Source organism: Physeter macrocephalus, chromosome 1, assembly GCF_002837175.3.
Source record: "Physeter macrocephalus isolate SW-GA chromosome 1, ASM283717v5, whole genome shotgun sequence".
NCBI lineage: Eukaryota > Metazoa > Chordata > Mammalia > Artiodactyla > Physeteridae > Physeter > Physeter macrocephalus.
The window spans coordinates 37,263,864-37,289,738 of NC_041214.2; the positions used below are offsets into that span (position 1 = coordinate 37,263,864).

The 25,875-nt window shown below is 37.8% G+C and overlaps 2 protein-coding genes across 8 annotated transcripts in view; one reads left to right on the forward strand and one right to left on the reverse strand.

Moving 5' to 3' along the window:
* The window catches only part of ASTE1 (asteroid homolog 1), a 102,814-nt gene that overhangs the window by 50,485 nt on the left and 26,454 nt on the right, over positions 1-25,875 (forward strand). The window lies entirely within an intron of this gene.
* Positions 1-25,875, reverse strand: part of ATP2C1 (ATPase secretory pathway Ca2+ transporting 1) — a 120,090-nt gene that overhangs the window by 13,500 nt on the left and 80,715 nt on the right. For all 6 annotated transcript variants that reach the window (XM_055090043.1, XM_055090066.1, XM_007119865.4 and 3 more), the window contains 9 exons: positions 25,563-25,629; positions 20,984-21,108; positions 19,275-19,372; positions 15,967-16,062; positions 15,788-15,877; positions 13,812-13,916; positions 8,975-9,131; positions 5,755-5,925; positions 4,556-4,653 (listed from right to left, as the gene is read on the reverse strand). In XM_055090043.1, the coding sequence (XP_054946018.1) occupies positions 4,556-4,653; positions 5,755-5,925; positions 8,975-9,131; positions 13,812-13,916; positions 15,788-15,877; positions 15,967-16,062; positions 19,275-19,372; positions 20,984-21,108; positions 25,563-25,629 (1,007 nt within the window). The remainder of the gene's footprint in view (positions 1-4,555; positions 4,654-5,754; positions 5,926-8,974; positions 9,132-13,811; positions 13,917-15,787; positions 15,878-15,966; positions 16,063-19,274; positions 19,373-20,983; positions 21,109-25,562; positions 25,630-25,875) is intronic.

Below are 25,875 nucleotides of genomic sequence, written 5' to 3' on the forward strand. Positions count from 1 at the left end.
ATATGCTAACACATATATATGGAATCTAAGAAAAAAAAATGTCATGAAGATACTAGGGGTAGGGCGGGAATAAAACACAGACCTACTAGAGCATGGATTTGAGGATATGGGCAGGCGGAAGGCTAAACTGTGACGAAGTAAGAGAGTGGCATGGACATATATACACTACCAAACGTAGGGCGGATAGCTAGTGGGAAGCAGCTGCATGGCACAGGGAGATCAGCTAGGTGGTTTGTGACCACCTAGAGGGGTGGGATAGGGAGGGTGGGAGGGAGGGAGACGCAAGAGGGAAGAGATATGGGAACATATGTATAACTGATTCACTTTGTTATAAAGCAGAAACTAACACACCATTGTAAAGCAATTATACTCCAATAAAGATGTTAAAAAAAAAAGTGTTCACTTAAAAAAAGAAGATATATATGTATGTATAAATGAATCATTTTGCTATACACCTGAAAAAAACACAACATTGTAAATCAACTACACTTCAATTAAAAAAAATTTCTTTAATAAAATAAAATAAGCTGCATACATATTTTAAATGTACTGGTTACCTTCTAAGTGAAAATTCTACATTACTGCAGAAATTAATCATGTAGCCCACAGCACTGAGCATCTAGCAAAGACTGTGGATTTTACAGAACTTTTTACAAGAGCATCTAGCAAAGGCTGTGGATTTTACAGAATTTTTAAATAAAAGGCTAATTACTAATTACAAATACTCAGGTTGTACAGAGTAAATTTTGCCTTTGCTCCACTACAAATCATTCAAACCACTGCAAATCACTCCTTTACAGCCAATGCAACTTATCACTGACAATGGCAATAAGGATAACAAACCAACTGTTGGGCTGAAAACATACTTCTTTTGTATAGTAACAAATTACTTTGGCATGCATCCAGTATACCTATTACTTGATATAGATTTCAGCATTTCAAAGCTTTGATGGCAACTCAAAAATAAAAGCAGTTTCTTTGAGACTAAGCAGATCTCAATTCAAAGCTGAAGAATCATGTGGAATATAATACTGCACGGAGTAAAAATTCTCCTTAGAGCATCAGGACTAGCAGGTCAATCTTTTTGGTTGTGAAAAAAAATTGAAATTTAGTGACACAAAATTATGGCCTGAAGAAATAAGGTATTAAAAAAAACCACACACACACACAGAGAAGTGACTAAAAACTGAACTATATCATTTTATCACAGAGCTAGGATTAAGCTTGGGGGTAACTGAAATTCCTCTATTAATGATCTTCTCACCTTTATGTCTGTTTCTCCACCTAAAAGGGGGTGAATATACTGATTTAAGATAAGCACACAATATAATCACTGTACTATGGGAGCAGGAGGGGAGAAGACAGAATAAGGACAACAGGATGGTAAAAGGACAATGGGAAAGAAGTAGAACTGTGTCAGCAAAGAGAGAGTTCAGGGAATATTACGGAGGGAAAGGGAGAAAGGCTGTGTATTTTCAGAAGGAACCTGCAAGAGGATTTTTCTCTTCTCATGGGTCCATCTTTTCAGTGTCATATTTGTGGTCAGCACTCACAGTTCTTTTGATCAACATTAACAGAAAGTAAGTTATGAAGAGAAGAAAGTAGGTAAATATGAAAAGGAGAGGCTAATGGAAAAAAATTATTCCTGGCATTAAAATAACCTCCCAAAGGTCCCCAAATCTTCCAGAACAGATTAAAAGATACCTGATGCACTGAAATAAGTATTGACAACATACCAAAAATTAAACAACACACGAATTGGGATTTTATTATAGGGACTTGGTTAATAGGTTTGGTAAAAACCTAAATGGAGGCAGTGCTATAAAAAACAAACAAGAAAAGAGAATGTCCATTTTTATCAATAGGAAATGTAGAACATATTCAAGAAATCATAAACAAAAAACACTGAGAATTCCCAGATGGACTTTATAAATAATTAAGCAAAATTCAGTTTCCATACTACTTTCTAACTGGCTCTAGGTCAAAAGGACAGAGAAATGTTAAGGGATTTGGAATGTGTGACAGAATTATGGAAACAGGAAAGCCAAAAAACGTTTTAATGAGGAACAGAATTCATTAATGATTTTTAATACATGTGGGAAAACCTCAGTGAGCTGGCAATTTACAAGAAAAGTTTTGTTTTGTTCTAACACTAATAAAAGAAAAACTTTTCAAAATGATCTGAAGTAAAAGCATAAGACCAAGATTTAAGAGTTACATGAACACAAGATAAAAATGGGAAAAAAGACAAAGTAGGGGTTGGGGGGATTAAAAGGACCTAAAGGAAAGAAAAGACTTGGGTTTTCAAAAGACATGATAAACCTGAAAAAAGCCCTGGTATTTATGGAATTCTTCCTCAGAGCAGGATGACTCCAAGCAATTCAATGAGCTTTTCTCTTTGAATAGCATCAGAGCATCTGCCATAATTGATGCACGAAAACTCTTATTTGAAAATGACCAATGATGTAATTTGTCCAGGCTGATGATGCAATTTGTAACTTACTTCTTCCTTCCCTAACTGCCTTTACATTGGTTTCCAGAGTTCATTAGCATTTTTATCAGAGAGCCGGAGAGTGAACTGAAGAAAGCAAATAAAATGAAATTTCAAATCTGTCCAATGTCACTACTTGTTAGCATCTCTGGGAAAAGGTTTGGAAGAAAAGGATGAACAAAGGTTAATGGGAAAATGTTTAATTAACTGCAGATTTCACATATACTTACTAAATGTACATTCTGTCTCAATACCCCCAGGGAACTTAATACAGGATTTATTCTTTCAGAAATAAATGTCAGGAAGAAACGATCAGGATAGGCCACACACACACACACACACACACACACACACACACACACACACACACACACACACACACTCCTGTTCAAATATGGAAACACCTACCCCACTACATCTAAAACAAATCAGACACCCACACTGCTCCCAGATGCTCTGAAAGGGCATTTCAATGAAAAAAAAGGACAGTCTTTTCAACAAAAGGTACTGGAACAATCGAACACCCATACATAAAACAAATGAACCTTAACCCACTTCTCACACAAAGACAAAAAGAATTCAAAATGGATCACAGATGTTAGTGTAAAACCTAAAAGTATGAGACTTCTATTAAAAAGAAAAAAACAGGAAAAATTCTTTGTGACCTTGGGTTAGGCAAAGAGTCCTTAGATAACATATCAAAAGCATGATCCATAAAAGAAAAAAATAATAAACTGGACTTCACCAAAATTTAAAACTTCTGTTCTTTAAAAGACAATGTTAATAGAATAAAAAAATAAAACCACAGACCGGGAAAAAATATTTTCCAATCAAATATCTGATAAAGGACTTTTTATCCAAAATATATAAGTAACTTTCAAAATTCAAAAATAAAACATTTTTTAAAACTAGGCAGGGTAGACTGTTCACTAAAGAAAATATATGAATGGCAAATAAGCACATGAAAAGGATACACAAAATCGTTAGTTGTGAGGGAAATGCAAATTAAAACCACAATAGATACCATGATACACCTATTAGAATGGGAGTGGGGAAACTGACAATGCCATGTGCTGGTGAGGATATGAGCAATTAGACCTTTCAAACATTGCTGGTAGGAATACAAAACAATAAAACCACCCTCTAAAACAATTTGGCACTTTCTTACAAAGTTAAACATACATAACCATATGACTCAGCAATTACTCTTAGGTATTTATCTAAGAGAAATGAATATTTATTTTCATATAAAACCTATATACAAATGTTTAGAGTAGTTGTAATCATAATCAGCAATAACTGAAAATAATCCAAATGCCTTTAAACTAGTGCATAGGTAACACAAACCCAATACAGTGAAATACTACTCAGCAATTAAAAATTCATTATGCTAAGTCAAAAAAGCAGATTCAAAGCCCTCATACTATATGCCTCCATTTTTAGAGCATTTTGGAAAAGGCAAAACTATAGGGACAGAAAACAAATCGATGGTTGCCAAGCAGTGGAAAAAGAGGGAGGAGCTGACCACAACAAGAGGATCTGGGGTGGGAGGAAACCTGTACACGATTGTGTGGTGATTACAAGGACCACACACATTTGTCAAAACTTAGGGCTGTACATTAAAAAGGAAGAAGTTTACTGTTTGCAAATGATATCTCAATTTTTTTAAAGCATTATACATGCATTCAATTAAAATAGAACACAAGGGTAAGAAGTATGAAGTGATGGTCTCTCTCCACTCTGTACTTTATAAATACAAAACACCACTGTTAATTTCCACAGTACCTTCCTCAGAGGAAACTTGGCTCTTGCTAAAGTACTGATATTCCTAACAATCACATCATAAATACTCTCAATGATAAGACTGATTTCAATGATAAATACTCTCGATGATAAGACTGATTTCAATGATAAGATTTCATCTCATGATTTGGACCTACGAACCTGGTGGTCATGTCCCAACTGTTTTCAAATGTTTCAAACAGCTTCATTAACACAGCAGTAGAAGTTGTCTAATACCTAGAATAAGGCCTTTCAGTCTGAAAGGCTCTGGTTTAGGCCTACCTTTGGCACCATCTGTGAAAGCTGCTGGACATCCATTGCATCTATTTCTTCTCCTGAGACTGACTGGGAGGTTTTGGAATATAATCCCAGACGACTAGCTGAAGTGAAATAGGAAAGAAAACACAATTAACCAAATTGGTTTTGCTTGATAAGCTAGTCAACATGATGCTCACTTTAATAAGATTTGTTATCAACTCACTTTCTCTTTAAGTATAAAATGTCTTTATATGAAGGGATCACAAGACAGACTACAGTAAGACAAACAGAGCTGAATTAGTAAAAAGTGTGGGGTTTTCTGTTTGACTACTTTATTTTTGTTTAAATTTAAGAATAAAGAGTTTTCACAATTTAACCCACCACACCTAAGAACTGAAACAAGGCCAAGCAGGTCCTGCTTGGGAGCTCAATTTTAATGAAGATCAGAGTGCATTTTAAATAAAGTAAACAAAGCCAGGCAAAATGGTGGCTCATCTGTGGTATCATGTAGTTGTATGTAAATAAAAATAAATGTTGAGAAGTTTCTCTAGGAACAATCTTCCCAACAATATTATGTTTCCAGTGACATATTTTTCTTATATTACATAAAGTGTGAAATTCCTGTCTCAGTCTCTTTCTATATTAATAAGATAAGAATGAATGAACTTCAGCAAATTTTAAATTTATCAGTATGAATTATAGTTTATAGGTTCTGGGAGATTAACTTCCATGTCCATTTTATTTCCTTATACTTGTTAAGTAATCTTAAACAGCATTCAAACAACATAGGCATATATGTATTAGACAACAGAAATACAGACACAAGTTATTTTCTTTCAAATTACGTACAAAGTCTGCTTTTAAAAAATTATACTCAAGTTGAAAGAAAAAACTAAATTTTGTATTTTCTTTCACATTCATGATCTAGTGCTTTTATCTGTCAGCATAGTGGACTATGAGGTTAAAAATAATCAACTATTCTTTTGTAAATAAAATAATGTGATTTCACAATGCTTTAGTTATTTTCAACTAATAGTATTACTTTTTTTAACTAAAATAAAATTTTGCCCACAATTTTATAGAGTATGAGCAAACAAAAGCGTCAATTTTCACTGTATAACTCAGTATTATGTAACACACTTCATGTCAAATGATTCACAAAACTATGCACTGCAGTAATTTAAGAAAAACTCTGGAAAACAAAGAAAGCAGCCTAGTTATACCGATTGCAATTGCAGTCTCCTGTGAGTCTCCAGTAATCATTTTTATTGACACTCCAGAGGCAATGAGTGTTGTAACAGCTTCTTTCACACCAGTTCTAGGAGGATCAATGATTCCCACCAGGCCAAGGAACATCAGTTGTCCCAATTCAGGACCAGAAGCCAAAGCAAGAACTTGGGAAATAATAATAAAATCCGAAAAAGAAAATATGAATCACAAAACCATTAGAATTTACTTTACAAACGCTGGAGACCATAACACTTCTCAGATAAATGACTTAAGATGACAATGTCATTGTGGTAATTACAGAAACTCTAAAAATCAAAGTTATTACATGCAAAGATATTCTAGTTTAATGGTTCTCAATATGGGGTTGCTTTAACTTATTAAAAATTAAGAAGAATAAGACTAAAGAACTGTTAAGCAGAGAAGGCAAGTGAGGAGCAAATAAATGTTTTCACATAGCAAACATGCAGCTCCTTTCAGCAGAAACTACTGACTCTTAAGAAAAATACAATTAATTATTTGGAAAACTATAGGTTTGTTGAGCTTTTTTTAAAAAAAACTTTTTAATAGATTTGTTTTATTTATTTATTTATTCTTCGGCTGCGCTGGGTCTCCCGTTGCTGTGCACGGGCTTTCTCTAGTTGCCGAGGGCTTCTCACTGCGGTGGCTTCTCTTGTTGCGGAACACAGGCTCCAGGCACACGGGCTTCAGCAGTTGTGGCACACAGGCTTAGTTGCTCAGCGGCATGTGGGATCTTCCCAGACCAGGGCTCGGACCTGTGTCCCCTGCATTGGCAGGCAGATTCTTAACCACTGTGCCACCAGGGAAGCCCCAGTTTGTTGAGCTTTAAAGTCAATTTTAAACAGACACCTTTGAAGGTGGCTTCTCCTAATGTATCTTCATCTTTCCATCTTATAGGCCTCCAGAACAATTCAATAGCTTGAAGAAAAGGCTATATTAATTACATACAACATGTAATAATTTTGTACACAACAAACCCTGGGAGGTAAAGTTAATTTGTAAAGTGATTGTAAAACCACTAATACCAACAATAGTTTATATTCTTTCACTCTTTCTGTAACATTAATAGGATTTTCTTGTTACTTTGGTTCTCTTAAAACTATATAAATAATACCACCATACCATCATTTATAGTTAGTTTCCTGTCATCCTCGGGAACTTAAGATACAGCACAAAGTACCATTCATTTCCAAATACCATTTAGCTTTTTCTCAGAATTCTGGAAGCTCTGGTAGCTACCTTATGAGCCAGAGGGATGTGTCTCCATCTGGGCTATTATAAGACTGAACAACTTACCAAAGAAAACACAACAAAAAAAGCACACAAACTAAACATATGTATCTCACAGGGAAACTGAGAAGTCCCAGAGGGATCACGGGAAGTATCCATTCTTATTCAAGCAGAAGGTATGAAGGATGAGATACATTTGGAAAACCATGGTTAGAGGAAAATGACTTCTATTTTTCCAGTGTACGAGTCATACCTAACTATTTACGTAGATGTGAGCCCCAAACGCTTTCACTCTGGAGAGAATGAGCCACTTGACAGTCCCTGGTTGAAACAGAGGCAGATGGCAACAGAAGGGGGGCACTGAGTATCAATCTGTGTATCAGCAAATCCTAAGAAAAGGACACCAGCTCCTGGTACTCTCAGTGAAGGGGTAGTATTAGCCCAGAGGTCAGTATCCTGTATTTATTTGTTTGCTTCTTTAGCACAAATGAAGATCTACTGTTACTGTTTGGGACAAAGGTGTGGAGGGTCCCCAACTTCCTCCTTTATATTTAAAACATAAAAACGAAACATACTCCAATTTTAAAATTAACGACATGTATTTTAAGAAACTTAAGTTTTATAAGTATAAAATAAGTTCGTATCAAGTTAAACTTAAAATCTTTATTCATTTATTCTTTACTCTTCATTACGGTAACTTCAGGGGGAGGAGGAAAATGGAGCATAAGCAGAGAAGAGGAAAAGATGTGAAGTAAGGGACAAATGCCCAGAATGTTTCCCAAAGCCCTGTGAAAGAAAGATGTTCTCCTCCACCAAGTGTTGTCTATTTCACAATGTTACGACACCAAACCACACATACACAAAGCTCCACAATCTTTCAGATGAAGAAAATTAGTCAAAAAAAAAAAAGTGTGAAAACTCTGCTACAAAAATTAAGGAAAACAGGGAACACATACCAGACCTTTAAGACTCTCTAAATGCAAGCCAACTTTGAAACCCTTTTGCTGTGAGCTGCTAAGAATAACAAAACACTGCCCTCAAATGAAGCCACAAGAATACTTTTCTAAACCTATCTTATTATAAGAGCACAAGTCCTGTAAATTATACTTGTTTCCTGCTCCCAGGAACTGTGGTGCTTGACTTCCATTTTGTAAATAACAATAAAATTAAGGAAGCCAACTCTTCCAATTTCCTTGAGAAAGACTACATAAGTGCATGGGTGTGTGTGTGTGTGTGTGTGTGTGCATGGGTGTGTGTGTGTGCATGGGTGTGTGTGTGTGTGTGCATGGGTGTGTGTGTGTGTGTGTGTGTGCATGGGTGGGTGTGTGTGTGTGTCTTCCCCACAAGCCAGAAGGTAAAAACCAGGTACGGCCCCAAGCCCTGCTCTTCAACACTACATACACACGATGTCCCTAGAAGAAGCGGCCGATGTGTGTGTGCACAGCAGACCCCCTTTCCCGGTCACTGTCCAGTCAGCAGCATTTCACAAGGCAGAGTCTGGGCACCTCTTTCCTCTCTGGTGATCGGCAAGGGAAGGAGTCAGCAGATGAGGAACAAGTACGTAACCACCTCAGTTTAAAGAATTAGAGGCTTAAGTCTTTTAATATTTAGGAAAGTATTTTAGATTAACAAACAAGAGCCAGTGATAACAAAAGGAGTAATATCACCTTACTTCTATCACCCTTCTCACAAGAGAAACTTGTCTAAAATAAAATTTCTATCACCTGCTCAGAGACCACTGCTGGTCTGTAAGAACTAGAGATTTCATTTTTGCTACGTTCCCATCTTTTTATGTTTTGGGAATATAGAAACAATTAGCCAACTAAAACCTAACACTTCAGAAATGGCAGGCTTCTACGAACGCTGGAATAGAGCTGTGCAGCTCAGATGTGAAGCATGAATTCATCTGCAATTAAAAGAAGGCATTACCTCTCCACCTAGGGGACTGTGCTGAAATGGCCTTACCTCTGAGCCCTGCAGAGCCCATCTGGGCCTTCTCTTGTTGGTATAGATCTCTCTGCTGCTGGGTGAGTGTCAAGGTCTGCCCTTTGCTGTGATATGTAGTACAATACTTAATCACCTGTTCATAAGCACCCTTCATAAAACAAATCTCTGGTCTGTCCTAAGAAGAAAAAACACAGCAAATAAATTCAAGTTAATTTCAATTTGTATATATCTGCCATTGGAATCAAAAACAAGTGGCATGCATTCCCATAATCCCCAGGGAAGTTACTCAAGCCTAAGGCTTTGAACAGCACTTTAACTGTGAAGATTAAAAGCTCACATGGGAGTTTTCTGCATCCTCTTTAGAACACAGCATCTACTCCACACCCTCAGCCCCACACTAAAGGCAAGGCTACACTCAGCTCCGCACTAGGCACTCTGAGCTCACGATGTAACAGGAAAGGGAAAAAGATCTAACGTCAGCCCACAAGCAATGGTTCAGGCTTTCTACTACTGCTATTATATGTATACATGTGACCCCATTTAATTCTCACAACCACCTTGCAATTATGGGTATTATCAGACTTTTTATTTTTCACCCTAGTAAAGTAATAAACAAAAACTTACAATGAAAACCCACAGTCCCCAGCCCAAAACCTCCTCACCTCCAGTCCTACTCCACAGAGGCAATCCAATTTTTTTTAATTTTTTTATAAATTTATTTATTTATTTTTATTTATTTATTTTTTGGCTGGGCTGGGTCTTCGTTGCTGCGCATGGGCTTTCTCTAGTTGCGGCGAGCCAAGGCTACTATTCATTGTGGTATGCGTGCTTCTCATTGCGGTGGCTTCTCTTGCTGCGGAGCACGGGCTTTAGGAGCACGGGCTTCAGTAGTTGTGGCACGCGGGCTCAGTAGTTGTGGCACATGGGCTTAGCTGCTCCGCGGCATGTGGGATCTTCCCGGACCGGGACTTGAACCCGTGTCCCCTGCATTGGCAGGCAGATTCTTAACCACTGCGACACCAGGGAAGCCCTTAATTATGTTTTTATTGCTACTTGTTCACTTACCAATTTTATACTCTGTCTACTGTGACAGGTGATCGTCTGGCCACCCCCACTATCTATTCCTTCTCCTCACTGTTATAATACATGCAGAGCAAAACTCACCAGTATTCTGCTCACTTTCTAACTCCTCACTGCTGAGCCAAGTGGCCACCAGAGCAGTTCACAAACATCCCAGCTCTCCTTGGAGGCACACGGTAGAAATGTATTTCCCTGCACCTCGTACCACTTTGAAGTCAGATGTGATTTGCTTTGGCCAATAAACATGAACAGTACTTGTGTCACTTCCAAATGGCAATTTAGGAACCTGTGCATAACGTGGTCCTCCTCTGCCTTGGTACGACAGTGTGAGCTCACATTGAGAGGAGCGTTCATCTCTGTGGTCCCCAAGTGAGCAGTAACCAGATGTTACGGGGAAACAGGCAGCAGAAAGGTACTTCCTTTTGTTGTTTCCATGGCCTACAGAAGCCCAATGTATTTCTTCTTGTTCAAGTTTTATCTTTCATAAAGTTAATAACTGTCTTTTTTTATTTGCTTAGTTTTCTTTACACCTATTACTCATTATTCCCAAGCTCCTCCATGTCATATAAAGCCCTTCTCAATGTATTTTTCACGTGACCCAATAAGGAGGTAAGCCATTACTCCCGTATTATGACTGAGACCTCCCTCCTCGGGCTGTGCTCTCCCTTCCTTTTCCAGTGTGAGCTGGCTCATTTCCAGGCTTGCTGCATGACTGGCATCCAGGAGCTTCCCTTCACCCCTCTGCTGGTTAGAACTCACGAGGTTCTAAGTCTCCCTGTTCCTTGATTTATACTCTTACCTTGGAATAACACATCCATCAGTATCTAAGAAAAGCTGTGTGGGCTATATACTTTGAGGCTTATGTGGAAACATTTTTATTTTACCCCCACATATGTAAGCTCAGCTGGGAAGAGATCGCTTCTCAGTTGAAGGCTTTCCTCCATCTTCTTCCAGCCTCCAGCGTGCAGTGCCGCATTTGGAAAGTCCTAAACTTTGGTGTAGGACCTCCCCCCCCTTGCCCTTCCTCCCACCCCACAACCTCTGGAAGCTTTTAGAATGCTAAGTGCCCTCAAATTACTTGATCGTGGGCCTTGGTGTGTTTATTCTCTCACCCCCACCCCTCTTTAACATACACATTGTGCCGAGCAGCTGGTGGGCAATTTTATTCTAGAAGCTGAAGTTCTTCCTCTAGAAAATCTCCTGATATTATTTGCTAAAATCTTCCCATTTTCTGTCACCACTATTAGGTGGATATTGGATCTCCTACATCAATTTTCTGATTTTTACACCTTACCTTTTATATTGTCCACCTCTTTGACTTTTCTACTTTCTGATAGATTCCTTGACTTTATTTGAAAAACATTCTATTTAAAGTATCTTGTCATTTTTTACGGTCTTTGGAAATTTTCTTCAGCATCCAGCACTATCTTTGTTTCTCTGAGACCCTTTTCTCTGTTGGCTTGGTCTGTGTCTTTCATACTGAAGGCTTTACCCAAGTATCTCGCAATCTCTGTCTGTCCATTTACATTCAAGACCAAAGCAAATAAAGGTCTAGAAACTCCATGGGCACTGCAGGGTTTATCAACTGGTAGCCCTCACAGTAGAGTGACAAGACGAAGGCCAGGAGCAGGTAAACTCTACCAATGAACAAAGAGCTTATTTAGGACTACTCCATACTGTAGGGATCTCCCTGGGACCAGTCAGCTTCTCTAAAGCTCTTCGATCTTCTGACTTGGAGAATGAGGATATGGGGATACCTACCTGTAAGCATTCTGAGAAAGTGGAGTTAGGACCTAGGACAACAGCTTGCCCTTAATCACCCTGTGTTTAGTGTTAAACCTTAATTCTGCCTTCCACTCTTGTCCCCAAGATGACATTTCTGGTCTGGCCTCAAGAAACAGAAAAGTAAGTGGGGGAGTTCTGTTGGTTCCTTATTATAATTTTAACCTGCTCTCCTCTTTTTAGCCCCATGCCTTAGGCCCCATCTTCAAAGATACCTGTCCCCCTAAGTCTTTCCCATACTTCCCCTTTTTTAGTTTATCTTTTATTCGTTGGTTGTCATTTTGGTAGGTTCCAGGGAGAGAGGAGAGATAAATGCAGATTGTCAAGTTCCAATGAAAGTCCTCTGAAGACAAACTATTTGAGCCTGGGGCTGTTTTTTGTTTGTTTCTGGCTGCATTGGGTCTTCCTTGATGCCCACCGGCTTTCTCTAGTTGCGCGAGCAGGGGCTACTCTTTGCAGTGTGCCGCTTCTCTAGGCGGTGGCTTCTCGTTGCAGAGCAGGGCTCTAGGCACATGGGCTTCAGCAGTTGCAGCACGCAGGCTCAGCAGTTGTGGCGCATGGTCTTAGCTGTTCGGCGGCATGTGGGATCTTCCCGGACCAGGGCTCAAACCCCTGTCCCCTGCATTAGCAGGCGGATTCTTAACCACTGTGCCACCAGGGAAGTCCCATGGGGCTGTTTTTAAATTGGTACATTTTTCATATCTGTGCCAGGCTGACCTCTTCTAGATCCTGAGTCAGGTCAGCGGGTTTGGGTTTTGTTAGTTACATCAGTTGATTTTGTTTTCTAAGAGAAACTCTTCAAGTCAGCAAATAGAAAGAATAATCACGCCCTTTCTATACTTATATCCTGCCACCCCCTACCCCTACCCACAACTGAAAAGAGTCAATGTACAACTTTGGTGAGGTTAGATTCAAAATTGCTGAAGTCAAATCTTCAAACTTTACATGAGCCACATTATCTTGAAGTACTGTGTGATCATATATAAAATGTAAAGAAATACACCTTCCAAATAAAATCATATACATATTCTTGCTATGTAACTATACAGACAAGGGACATCAGCTAAAAATTACCTAACTCTGATGCAATTTTTGAAAGCTTTACATTACAAGCTTTAAAGTAACAGGCATTTTATTTTTATAGTTTTGTTTCCAACTGTATCCCTTCCCTGAAGTTTATAAAAGTTCCTTTAAAGACTAAACAGAAATCTTTTTTCCCCTCATCATCAGAGTTCCTGGCACAAGTTCAATGTTGAGCAATTTAAAACCAATGTTTCCTACCTATCTAATTCCCATCTACAGAGATGTAACTGGTTTCTAATGTTTGCTCACAGGTAAAAACACATAACCGTTTATTAATTCCTAATAAAGAAAATGTAAAAACAGCTATATATTTTTAAGGCCAAAGTAAGTGTAAGCATCAAGCTGGTAATAGCAACTATGAGTGATATGATTATACACTGTTGATAACTATTGTACATAACTCTTACTGCACTGTGTAAAAATTTCTAATGCACCCAGAGATAAGGTAGTAGCTTGAAATATCAGTGCATTTCGTTTTGCCAGTTTGTAAGCTGGATCAACTAACATGAATTATACACATTTGGTAACCACATTTCCACAAAATAATGTAGTTTTTGTTCAGTCTGAAGACAAGACATTCTTCAGTGGAAAAACACAGACAACGGACAGCAGAAACCTGTCATCAAGAACAAAAAAGATGTTGCAAGACTGATGTCACAATCTCCAGGAGACTGAGACCAGGTTCCAGCTCATTTGAGTTGTTTGCTCACGCAGCGAAACTGACATGTCTATGCATAAATTCAAAGAGAACATGAAAACAACCAGGGATGAGTGTACTATGAATCACACACACTTCAGAGCTGCTCTGTGTTATGCTCAATGACTGCTTAAATCTAAAGGTGGATAATAAATGAAAAACAGTAATCTAGTTAAATAACACAGAGTAAGTTTTCTATAAATGGAAGGATACCTGTTGTGTTCGGTGCACACACTTAACAGCCATCCACTTCTGCTCAGAGCTAAAAGGGTATTCAGCTTTTCTGATATAATCCTGTTGAAGTCCATCAAGACCCATCTATATGGCACAAAAGGAAAGTTAATTCTCACCAACACGTGACTACTTTTTCCTTTAACAAAGAAACAAGGGTCACAACTTGTAGAGAGGCTGGCTAGAGATACCTGGATTATTTTTCAAACAGCTGTGCCCCACCTATACCTACCATATTTCTCTGAACAGCAGCACACATGTTCAACATGAAAGCCTAGGTGTTTGATAAAGTCTAGGGCATGCTATTGAACTACATACAGAGCAAAACTTCAACACTGACTATATTAAAATCTCAACTGGCTCAAATTCTGGAAGGAAGCAGGATAACAAATAAAGATGCCCAGCCAATACATACTTTATAATCAACAGAAGCTTCAGATTCAACTCCTCGCTTCTCAGAGATTCGAATTTACCCTGCCTGCGCCCCACCCCTTGACATGCTGACTACTACCAATGCCATGTAGCTCTTCTCCTTCCTTACCCTTTGCATTTCCCACCAAATATTCAAAAATATTCTTTCAACTATTCAAAAACCTGGCTTATTGCTTTTTACTGTCTACTGAAACGTGTTCAGACTCTCCTTCCTAGCTTTCAAAAATCCTCCAGTAACCCACCACACAGCCTACTTAACCACCCTCGGAGCCAATCAAACTGTTCATTTCATCCGCGTTAACCAATTCATAAGCCACAATCCAGTCCATGCTTTTTTATTTCTCTGTGCTTTTATTCTTCCTCTTTCCCTAGCTTATCCCCCCACCCCCATCTAAATCATTCCTCCCCTTCAAAGTCCAGGTCCCAAGTCCAAATGTGCACTCTTCTTACATACGGCTCGATGTTAAGACTGTCTACTACCTTGGTCTGCCTTTTATTTGTTCCAAGCACGTCACTATTAACTCCCTACCTAAATTGTGAGGTCCCCACCCATAAAGAGGTGGTTTCACACACTTTGTTTCTCAAAGAGAGAAAGTTAAATATAACACAATAAATACTTGTTATTTAACTTCTGAATATCTTTTAAAAAGCTATACTATGCTGTTTTAGTTACAAGGAGAACAAACGATAAAGGAATGTAACTTTCTGTTAAGGAAACAGAAATAATGTATATATTATAGAAATACCAATTTTACTTTATCAAGTTAAATGTTACAACAACCTACATTTCTATATTGAATCTCAATTCAAGCAACCTCATTTAGAGGCACCTTGTTTTATGTAAGTCTCGAAGTTTCTTAAGACTGCTCTTAAAAGTAGTTTTATTTTTGTTATGGGAATGCCAGGTTGGACTTTTAGGTTTCTCATTTAATCAACTGTAGGACTTAGAAGAGGAGATCAATTGGGACAGATAAAAGGGTCACTGAGAGCAGCACCCCTTCTCCCCAACACAAACTCTAACTCTACACTCATTGTAAGAAATTGATAATGAGGAAGGGGAAGGAAAGGAAATGGAAGACTGGAAAAAGAAAAGCTGACTTCTCATGCTGGCCTTAATACCTTCATGTGGAAATACTAAAGAATGCTGCCTCTTATGCATTTGAAAATTGGCATTTATTACACATATGTTTATTATACACATTTATACAGCTTTTCACACTACACTCTGAATATTATGGAAGACAAGAGCATTACTTCATAAGAACAAAACCATCACTGGTCATTAGTTTGTATGCTGCATGTAGGAGATATAAAGTTACAGTGAAAAACCTCTATGCTCTGTATTTCCAGGAAGAATAAAATTGGTTCCCAAAAGGCAATAAAAACTATGAAATAATGCAAATCTTCTTCACTCTAATGTGAATCTTCTTCACTCTATACCTAAAGCCAGTAATACTGAAATTTATGGCTTCACATTCTCTTGTGAGGGTGATATTTTCACGTCAAAGAACAGACCAGGCACATACCTTCATTGCAAGAGCAATTAAGGCTCCTTCTGTTGGTTTCCCCATTAGAGTGTTGTTTCTAATTACAGCATCATTGCACACACAGCCCGCCTAAGAGAAATACACATAAACTATGAACCCATCACTGCATCCTAAGTCATTATGAAGAGAGCCACTTTCTTAGAGAATGCAGTATTTACCTCGACAATTCTGCTAACAGATGGGTTATAGAATCCATGAACAACATCACCATCAACAATCACTTCCCCAAATGGATTGTAGCCAACTCCAGTAACCTCAGCACGCAGGACATCTGATGTAAATATGTGGGTAACAGTCATTTCATTCTTCGTCAGGGTTCCAGTTTTATCTTAACCTAAGGAACGTAAAGTAGAGTCAAAAATACCAGCAGACAGTGACAATACTTACGAAGACCAAAAGCTATGAGTTGCATTCATTTCATTTTATACATCATGACACTGTTAGTGGGTACACCTAGAAAAGCATTTAAATTTGTCTAAAACAACATTAAGAATATAGGTAGTAACTTTCACCACAATGGTAAACCTACAGTTAATTATACTAATCATTAACTACTAATTATGCTAATTAATAATTATAATGCATAGTATATTGTAAATAGAAACAACATAATTGTTAATATAATTAATATAATCTTATATTGCTTCTAATTACAATATACTATAAAAAGGATAAATAAACCATGAAAATCTCTATATAAGAGTGAGCTTAAATTTATATAACATTACATTTATGTAACACTACAATTTGCAAAAGAATTCAAATCTATTACCACATGTAACATTCATGACAAACCTGTGACCTAGACAAAAGTAGAATTCTTTTTGCAAATATGCAGGCTCAGAGACAAGTGATTTACCCTAGCACTTACAAACTACTTTAACATAGTATATATTACATGCAAATTTTTAAAATCAGAGACAAGTCAGATACTTATCCTATACAGCTAGAACAAACCAAGCCAAATTAAAGTTAAATATCACAATAAAAATAGGACAATTCAGAGGAATTAACAAACAGTTAATGTTTGACATAAAATTATGGACTTAAAACAAAAGAGAAACCTATATCTTACCTTTCATACCTGGACCATATTATATAAGCACATGTAACCCCAATGACCCTTATGAGTCATCCAGAAAAGGCACATTCAACATAGCACTGGGTATCCTTAACCAAATCTAACACCCTAAATATCAATAGTCTCATTTTAAGACCTAGTAAAATGGAATTAAATAGACCTAAGTACAACTTCTGTCAATTTGCGAAATGCTTCCATTGCTCAGACAATTGGCTATAAATACATTTTAAAATACTGTTCCCATCATGAATAGTGTTAATGAAAATTCCAGCCATAAATCCCACAAGGTCCAATCCCAATCCAGAGATTGGAATGTGTCCTCACCCAGCTTCAAAATTAACCAATGCACATACACTGACATGCACTTCAGGGGCTGCCAATGTATAATTTTTAAAGTAGATTAATTCATCCATTCATTTATTCTTTCGACAAGTATTTACTAGTATGAGGCAGACCCTGTGCTGGGCAACAGAGTTCCTGCTCTATTATATCGGGTTGGCCGAAAGGTTCGTTTGGTTTTTTCCCTAAGATGGCTCTAGTAGCACTTAACTGTCTTTAACTTCATTCAAAACAATTTCGTTAGATTGTATGTGACAGCTGTTATACCAGTGTGCATTTAAAATAAGGCTTATCAAAATTGGTGAATTTTTGTGTAGCCATTTTAATACTGAAGATTGAAGGAAAAAAAGCAACATTTTCAGTATATCATGCTTTATTATTTCAAGACAGGTAAAAACGCAACTGAAATGCCAAAAAAGATTTGTGCAGTGTATGGAGAAGGTGCTGTGACTGATCGAACATGTCAAAAGTGGTTTGCAAAATTTTGTGCTGGAGATTTTTCGCTGGACAATGCTCCACGGTAGGGTAGACCAGTTGAAGTTGATAGTGATCAAATCGAGACATTAACTGAGAACAATCAACATTATACCACGCCGGAGATAGCCGACATACTCAAAACATCCAAGTCAAGCGTTGAAAATCATTTGCACCAGCTTGGTTATGTTAATTGCTTTGATGTTTGGGTTCCACACAGGTTAAGCGAAAAAAACCTTCTTGACCGTATTTTCACAGGTGAGTCTCTACTTATAATGAAAACGTTTCGTTTTTAAAACAAACTGTGACGGGCAACAAAAAGTGGATACTGTACAACAGTGTGGAATGGAAGAGATTGTGGGGCAAGTGAAATGAACCACCACCAACCACACCAAAGGCCACTTCATCCAAAGAAAGTGATGTTGTATATATGGTGGGATTGGAAGGGAGTCCTCTACCATGAGCTCCTTCCGGAAAACCAAACGATTAATTCCAACAAGTACTGCTCCCAATTAGACCAACTGAAAGCAGCACTCGACGAAAAGCGTCCAGAATTAGTCAACAGAAAACGCATAATCTTCCATCAGGATACTGCAAGACCGCACGTTTCTTTGATGACCAGGCATAAACTGTTAACAGCTTGGCTGGGAAGTTCTGATTCATCCGCCATATTCACCAGACATTGCACCTTTGGATTTCCATTTATTAAGGTCTTTACAAAATTATCTTAATGGAAAAAAATCTCAATTCCCTGGAAGACTGTAAAAGGCACCTGGGACAGTTCTTTGCTCAAAATGATAAAAAGTTTTGGGAAGATGGAATTATGAGGTTGCCTGAAAAATGGCAGAAGGTAGTGGAGCAAAAAGGTGAATACGTTGTTCAATAAAGTTCTTGATGAAAATGAAAAATGTGTCTTTTATTTTTACTTAATAACCGAAGGCACTTTTTGGCCAACCCAATACTTAGAGTATCATGGGAAGAGGGACAGAGGATTTCACCTGAACTAAGAGGTATGGAACTATGAAAACGTGTAACACAGGGTGAGTTCTGGGTGGTCAGCAAAGCTTTTCTGAAGAAATGCGTTGGAAATGAGGTACAAAGGTTGAAGAGGCATTAGACTGTCCTAAGTAGTGACAACAGCAGCAAAGGTCCTTCAGTAGGAGGAATTCTGTCACACTGAAAGGACCATAAAGTCAATGTATTTGGTGTATGGAGAGCAAAGGAGAGATACAGGCTGAGGAAGGAAACAAGGGACAGAACACATAGGGCTATGAGCAGCCCCATTTCAGGACCCTGGTCACAATGGGAAGCCACTGAAACATCTTCATTTAGGCATCCAGAGTCTGGTAATAGATGGATGTAGGGGAGACTGAAAGAGAGGTGTCGAAGGGGATCAACATTTCTGGACTGCACAACTGGAGAGGGATCAAGCCTTGGGAGAATCACACGGGACAGAAAATGCTCAGGTGCTAACTTGCAGCCCTTCTAAAGACACTAGAATGGTTAGGAACGCTAAACACCAAAACTTCTGAAAAGGAATTCTGCTGTTAAAAAAAAAAATCTATAGAGTACCTCAGCACGCAGGCCATCCGAAGTAAATACGTGGGTAACAGTCATTTCATTCTTTGTCAGGGTTCCAGTTTTATCTGAACAAATCACATTACAGCAACCTAAAGAATAAATCACTACAAGTCACCAAGAGTCAGGGAAAAATGCAAGTTCACATTAGAAACAAATCAAAAGGGCTTCCCTGGTGGTGCAGTGGTTGAGAGTCCGCCTGCCGATGCAGGGGACACGGGTTCGTGCCCGGGTCCGGGAAGATCCCACGTGCCGCGGAGTGGCTGGGCCCGTGAGCCATGGCCGCTGAGCCTGCGCGTCCGGAGCCTGTGCTCCGCAACGGGAGAGGCCACAGCAGTGAGAGGCCCGCGTACCACAAAAAAAAAAAAAAGATAAAAAAATAAAAATAAAATAAAAATGAGAAGACCTAAATAGACATTTTTCCAGGGAAAAATTACAGATAGACAGCCAGAACTCACAAAGATGCTAAACATAGCTAATTGGCAGTAAAATGCAAATCAAAATGATGAGATATATCACCTCAGTCTTGTCAGAATGGCTGTCATCAAAAAGATCACAAATAACAAATGTTAGTGAGGATGTGGAGAAAGGGAAACACTTGTACACTCTTGATGTGAAGGTGAAGTAGTGCAGCTACTGTGGAAAGCAGAATGGAGGTACCACAAAAAACTAAAAATAAAGACTCTGGAAGCCTGCCCTGCTTCTCTGAATTTTGTACAAATCAAGCTCATGGATAATTTCAGGTTGTTTTCTCTCCTATGCTTACTTCATCATGAGGTATGAACAGTTTCTAGAATTAAAATTAATTAGATACTGATAAATGCTGACTTTTTCTTTATTTCCAGTTGAATTTCTACAAAGCTACTTGATATTAGCTTTATGTAGTGACTTTATACATTTTCTAGAAAGTTTCAAGGCTACCTTAATATAAACCCATATAATTTTTTCAGCCATTATTTTAAGGAATTTTTGCCTTCTCAATATTAAAATGCAAACTAGACGTTAAATTCAACATTTTTGCATTCCTAAATAAAAAGAAGTTTCATAACATACATAAAGTTACAATTTTCATATCACACATAAAATTATGTTACAGCAATATAATTATTGTATGCTTACTGTTCTTAATAAATTCAACTCAAGAATGACATTTTAGGATCTATAATTATCAATTATCTTCCTTGAGATGTCAAAAGAAAACATTTCTCTGTCACTCTATGGTTTCATTTGCTACTTTTTTTTTTTTTACATGATTTAAGCATTGGAACAGTCCATGATGCAGAAAGATTTAAAGCTCTCTGACCTGAGTAAAATGAATTTTTAATGACCTTTTTTGGTTGTTGAAACCATACTCAACATTGCTACAAGCCAAACACCACCATGTAAACCTCTAAGACAGGGGTCCCCAACCCCCGGGCCACAGACCAGTATGGGTCCGCGGCCTGTTAAGAATGGGGCCGCACAGCAGGAGGGGAGCGGCGGGTGAACGAGCGAAGCTTCATCTGCTGCTCCCCATCGCTCGCGTTACCTCCTGAACCACCACCACCCTCACCCCGTCTGTGGAAAAACTGTCTTCCATGAAACTGGTCCCTGGTGCCAAAAAGGCTGGGTACTGCTCTAAGACAAAAACTGTAAAACCCAAAGACCCCTGTTGATGTAAACTATCATGTCAATGGATAAGCATGCTCTAACCAGAGACTTACCCAGAGTTTCAACAATAGGTAGTTTTTTCACAATGGCCCTTTTCTTCACCATTCTCATAACACCAAGGGCTAGAGTCACTGTGACCACAATGGGAAGACCTTCAGGAATTGCTGCTACAGCCAAACTGTAACCAGTAAAGATATAGCATTGAAGTATAAATTCAGTAGTACCCATAGCAATAATTTCAATTGGCTGTTACTTAAAGTAGAGGTTAAAAATGTAAAATTGTTGCTGTCAAACCCAAAGAAGGCCTCAAAATGAGGAAAAACTGATTAACATTTATTGGACACCTACTAGCTACCAGGTTAAGCACAGTGGTTAAAGAATATAGGTTCTGACATCAGACTGCCTAGATTTGTACCCCCAGCTTCAATTTTCACCTGTGTGACCTCAAGCTATTATGCCTCTACCTCTGTAGTTTAGTTTCTCATCTATAAATATAGATAATAACAGGTGTTCAGACAAAAACTTGTACGTGAATGTTCATAGCAGCATTATTCACAACAGCCAAAAGATAGAAAGAGCCCAAATGTTCATCAACTGATGAATGGGAAACTGTGGTGTGCCCATACAAGGGAGTACTATTCAGCCGTAAAAAAGAATGAAGTACTGATTCATGCTACGAATGGAAAAACCCTGAAAACATCCTGCTAACTGAAAGCACCAGGACACATGTTGCATGATTTCACTTATATGAGATATCAAGAATAAGCAGATCCAAAGAGACAGAAAGCAGTTTAGTGGTTGCCAGCTGGTAGGGAGAGGGAAGAATGGGGAATGACTGTAAAATAGGCACAGGGTTTTCTTTTGGGGGTGATGAGAAAGTTCTGACACTAGATGGTGGTGATGGTGGTAACATTATAAGTGTATTTAACTCCACTGAACTGTATACTTAAAAATGGAAAATTTTATGGTATGTGCATTTTATCACAACAAAAAAATTAATTACTTCACTATTTCCCTTCGTAATACTAAAAAAGAAAAACCACCTCAAATTAAATCTCCACTTTTGTCCCATTCCATATCTCCTGATTCTGCTACAAATAAGGACAGGTGCATGCCTATCCTTCATTCTAACAATGCTCCCTGAACTCCGTCTACTGCCCAGTTTCTACAATATAATCTAGATCCAATGGACCTTTTCATTCCTTTACATTTAAATCATTTTATAAATAATTTACAGAGGAATAAAATGGATTGTGAAAAACTTCAATAGAAATTTTCATTTGAATTTTAACCCCAAACTATATTCTTGTTTCTGAAAGTATATATATATGAAATGGACAACGCCCTTTGAATGCAACTGATCAACTGTCATGAATAAACCTGGAACATAGTCACCTTTTAAAACAGTGATTTCAAATTCAAAAACCATTTCTAACAGGTTTTAGGTTTATCAATTCTGGTTCTTCTTTTTGCATTTGTCACTTCAAAATGCAACACTTCTGAAAATGTTAATGGTCCATAACTTTTAGGACAGTCATCTTCTCAGGAATACAATACTGCATGATGAATTCCTTGCTGTAGAATGACTAACTATAAGAGAATGCCTGTCCTTCCCCTTTCATCCTTAAAAATAAACAGTTCAGGGAATTCCCTGGCGGTCCACTGGTTAGGACTGGGTGCTTTCACTGCCAAAGGCCTGGTTCAATCCCTGGTCGGAAACTAAGATCCCACAAGCCACGCAGCATAGGCAAAAAAATAAAAATAAAAACCCAGTTCACTCATTAAAATTCAGGAGTTTGAGAAAATCTAGAGTACCATCATCCAAGGATTCAGTGTTGAAATTACACTTATATGATTCAATTTCACCTTCATCATTAGAGCCTACAGTGGTTGTCTCTTTGCATTCATCTTCTGGTTTGTCTAATAATTATGAAAATTCTTCTGTCAATTCTTCTTTGCCATTATGGTAAAAAAAAATTAAAAATTCTGAATTTCTCAATTTTGTTTAATGAATGCAAAAAAAACAAAAAAAACAAACAAAAAAAGAACTACCTGGATTTTGTCTCCAGACTTTTTTTATACCTTTTTAGATGATAATGTAATGCTTTGGGCAACATAATAAGAAAATTAAAGGATAACAGAATAATAATGATTTATTTATTATTAGAGTAGCCTTATAAGCTACTTATCCTTCTGCTTTCTCATTGTTTTACTCATTTTTAGCACAGTTGGAAATAATTGTTAAAATACTTGCTAGGGGAATAAAATAGCCAAGATGTTTCAACACGCAGGAAAAATAAGTTCATTAAAGATCCCACATGTATTTTAGCACATATAAATGTACAGTAAACCCATATGGTTACTGCAAAATAGAATGACTTTTATTGTATTAAAAAATTCCTAAATGTTTGGTCCTTTGGAAGATCCTGAGGTAGGAATAAAAGTCATGAGGTATTAATCTTCACTAATAGTCAGAACTGCTCCAAAAAAAAAAATACTCAAAAACATGAGTCCAATAAATAATAATATGCCAATGGTTAAAAAAATTCATGCCCCATTTTAAATTCATTTCGTATTTAACCCAAGCCTCCTTTACACATATTTTTTTTTTTTTTTTTTTTTTTTTTGTGGTATGCAGGCCTCCCTCTGCTGTGGCCTCTCCCGTTGCGGAGCACAGGCTCCGGACGCGCAGGCCCAGCGGCCATGGCCCACGGGCCCAGCCGCTCCGCGGCATGCGGGATCCTCCCAGACCGGGGCGCGAACCCGGTTCCCCTGCATCGGGAGGCGGACGCGCAACCACTGCGCCACCAGGGAAGCCCCCCTTTACACATATTTAAGCCAAGAGTTTCAAGTTGTATTTTTGCTCCTCCAAGGAAAAACTATAGTCCTTCACTATATCACAAATATCTTTTAACTTCTTATTCATCCTACTTATTCCTTGCATTCCACTTGACTTTTTTTTAATCCATTGGTTTTTATTCTGAAACTTGAACTATTACTTGCTAGGCCTATTACAGAGCTGTCATCCAGGATTTCTTTTCCTTAGAGGACTAGGTGAGTTCCACTTTTTCTTACACCCTACACAACATCATCTTCCTTTCTTTCACCCTTGTTTTGCTGGAATTCATACAAGAATAGGTAAGGGATAAATTTTCTGATTACTTGCTTATCCATTTGTAATTACCTAAATTCATACTTCGGCTAGACCTAGATTTATAGATTTAAAATCATTTCCCCCCATACTTTAATTGTACTGCCCCACTGTTTTCTAATTTAATCCAATGTTGCTGCAGATGAAGGTTTAATAAAATCCTTTTTCCCTTCTGTATTTGGCTAAATAAATCTCTAGCTCTGTTCCCTTAGTGACGACAGTATAGCAACTATGTTGCCAGGCAACACTGCTTATGATAAAAGGATCTCCTGACCGATAAATTATCCATGGACTGGGAGAATTATAATTATCTTACAGGAAGCTACAGCTTTGGGTTTCCTGAGTGTGGTGACTCTCATAACTGGGCATGTTTCTTGCAGGCATCCTGGAAAGTGTACGTTTCCAGAGATGCTGGCTCCTGTGGATTATGAGGCATTTTAACCCAGGACAGCTCCTGCCCTCACATGGTCATCTCATCTGCTTGTACCTAAGCTGAACTGCTACAGGGACTGCTGTAGGAACTCTCTCAGAAGAGGACGTTGCCCTGTGGTGTTCAGGACACAGGTACCAAGTATGAGCTATGAAAGTCTCGTGAGTTGAAAATCTTAGTAGAGCCTAAAAAGACCCTGTGGTGGAAATTGTAGTTGCTAATGAGAAATATGATACCAGTCTAATTTTCCTTCCTGTACAGATGACCTGACCTGTTTTCTTTAGTTTCACAATGATGTATCTGGGCTGGAGTTTTTTTCGTCCTGCTTGGCATTTGGAGAATCCTTTCAATCTATAAAGACTCATGTCTCTCTTCATTTCTTATATAATTTCTTCTTACCTCTTTTTAAATCTTCTATTACTTAGATATGGCATTTATTGAATTATTCTTTGTCACTTTTATCTCATTCTCTGTTTTAGACTTTTTACTCTATTTTTAGGGAGACCACTTCGACTTTATATTATAGCTTTAAACTGAATCTTTAATTTCAGCAATCATAACCTTAATATCTTAAAAAAATATATTTTGGTTCTGTGATCCTTTTCTACAGCAATCTGTCTGTCTATCACGAATGCAGTTTCTTCACAAATCTCTGAAAATACGAACGCTTTCTGTTTATTTTTAATTTTTCGTCAATTCTTGCATATTTGGTTTTCCTCTGAGATGGATTATTCAATTTCTATATTGTGGTCTTTCTCTCTCATGCTCCTAGTTTTCAGTTTGGCAATCCTTAATTGTCTATTTAAGTATAAAAAAGCAATATTGGGTTGATGATACCAGACATGTAGTGTGGCGTTTCTCCACTGCATATACATAGTTTTTCATTTTCCTGGAGCTCATTTCAACATATGAATTCTGAACTATTTAAGTAGAGTTAATATACTCTTATGTGCTCGTATAATACCTCCATAATGGAACATAAGCTATGACTAACAAAGAAATAAGAGAGGCAAAAGAGACTTCAAATTATAAACAAACTATCAGAACTTACCTTACACTAATAGTAAACATTTCCAGGATATCTTTTCCTAGTAACCAGCCAACCAACATGATGATACCTGTAACAGAATCAAACAGCTATTTTTCCCTTTTATATAAAATCACCTGGGCATAGAAGGGATAGAACAGAAAGCTGAGGGCAGCAAAAGTCCCTCGATATAAAAGGGAAAGTTTATCAGATCACAATTATAAGATTTTACAAAAATCCATTAAGCAGGTGAGATTAAATTAATCTTAAGGTTAAAACTCTGTGTATGCATGCACACACCTACAGTTTTACCTTTTGTTGCCACTGCTGCCACCCA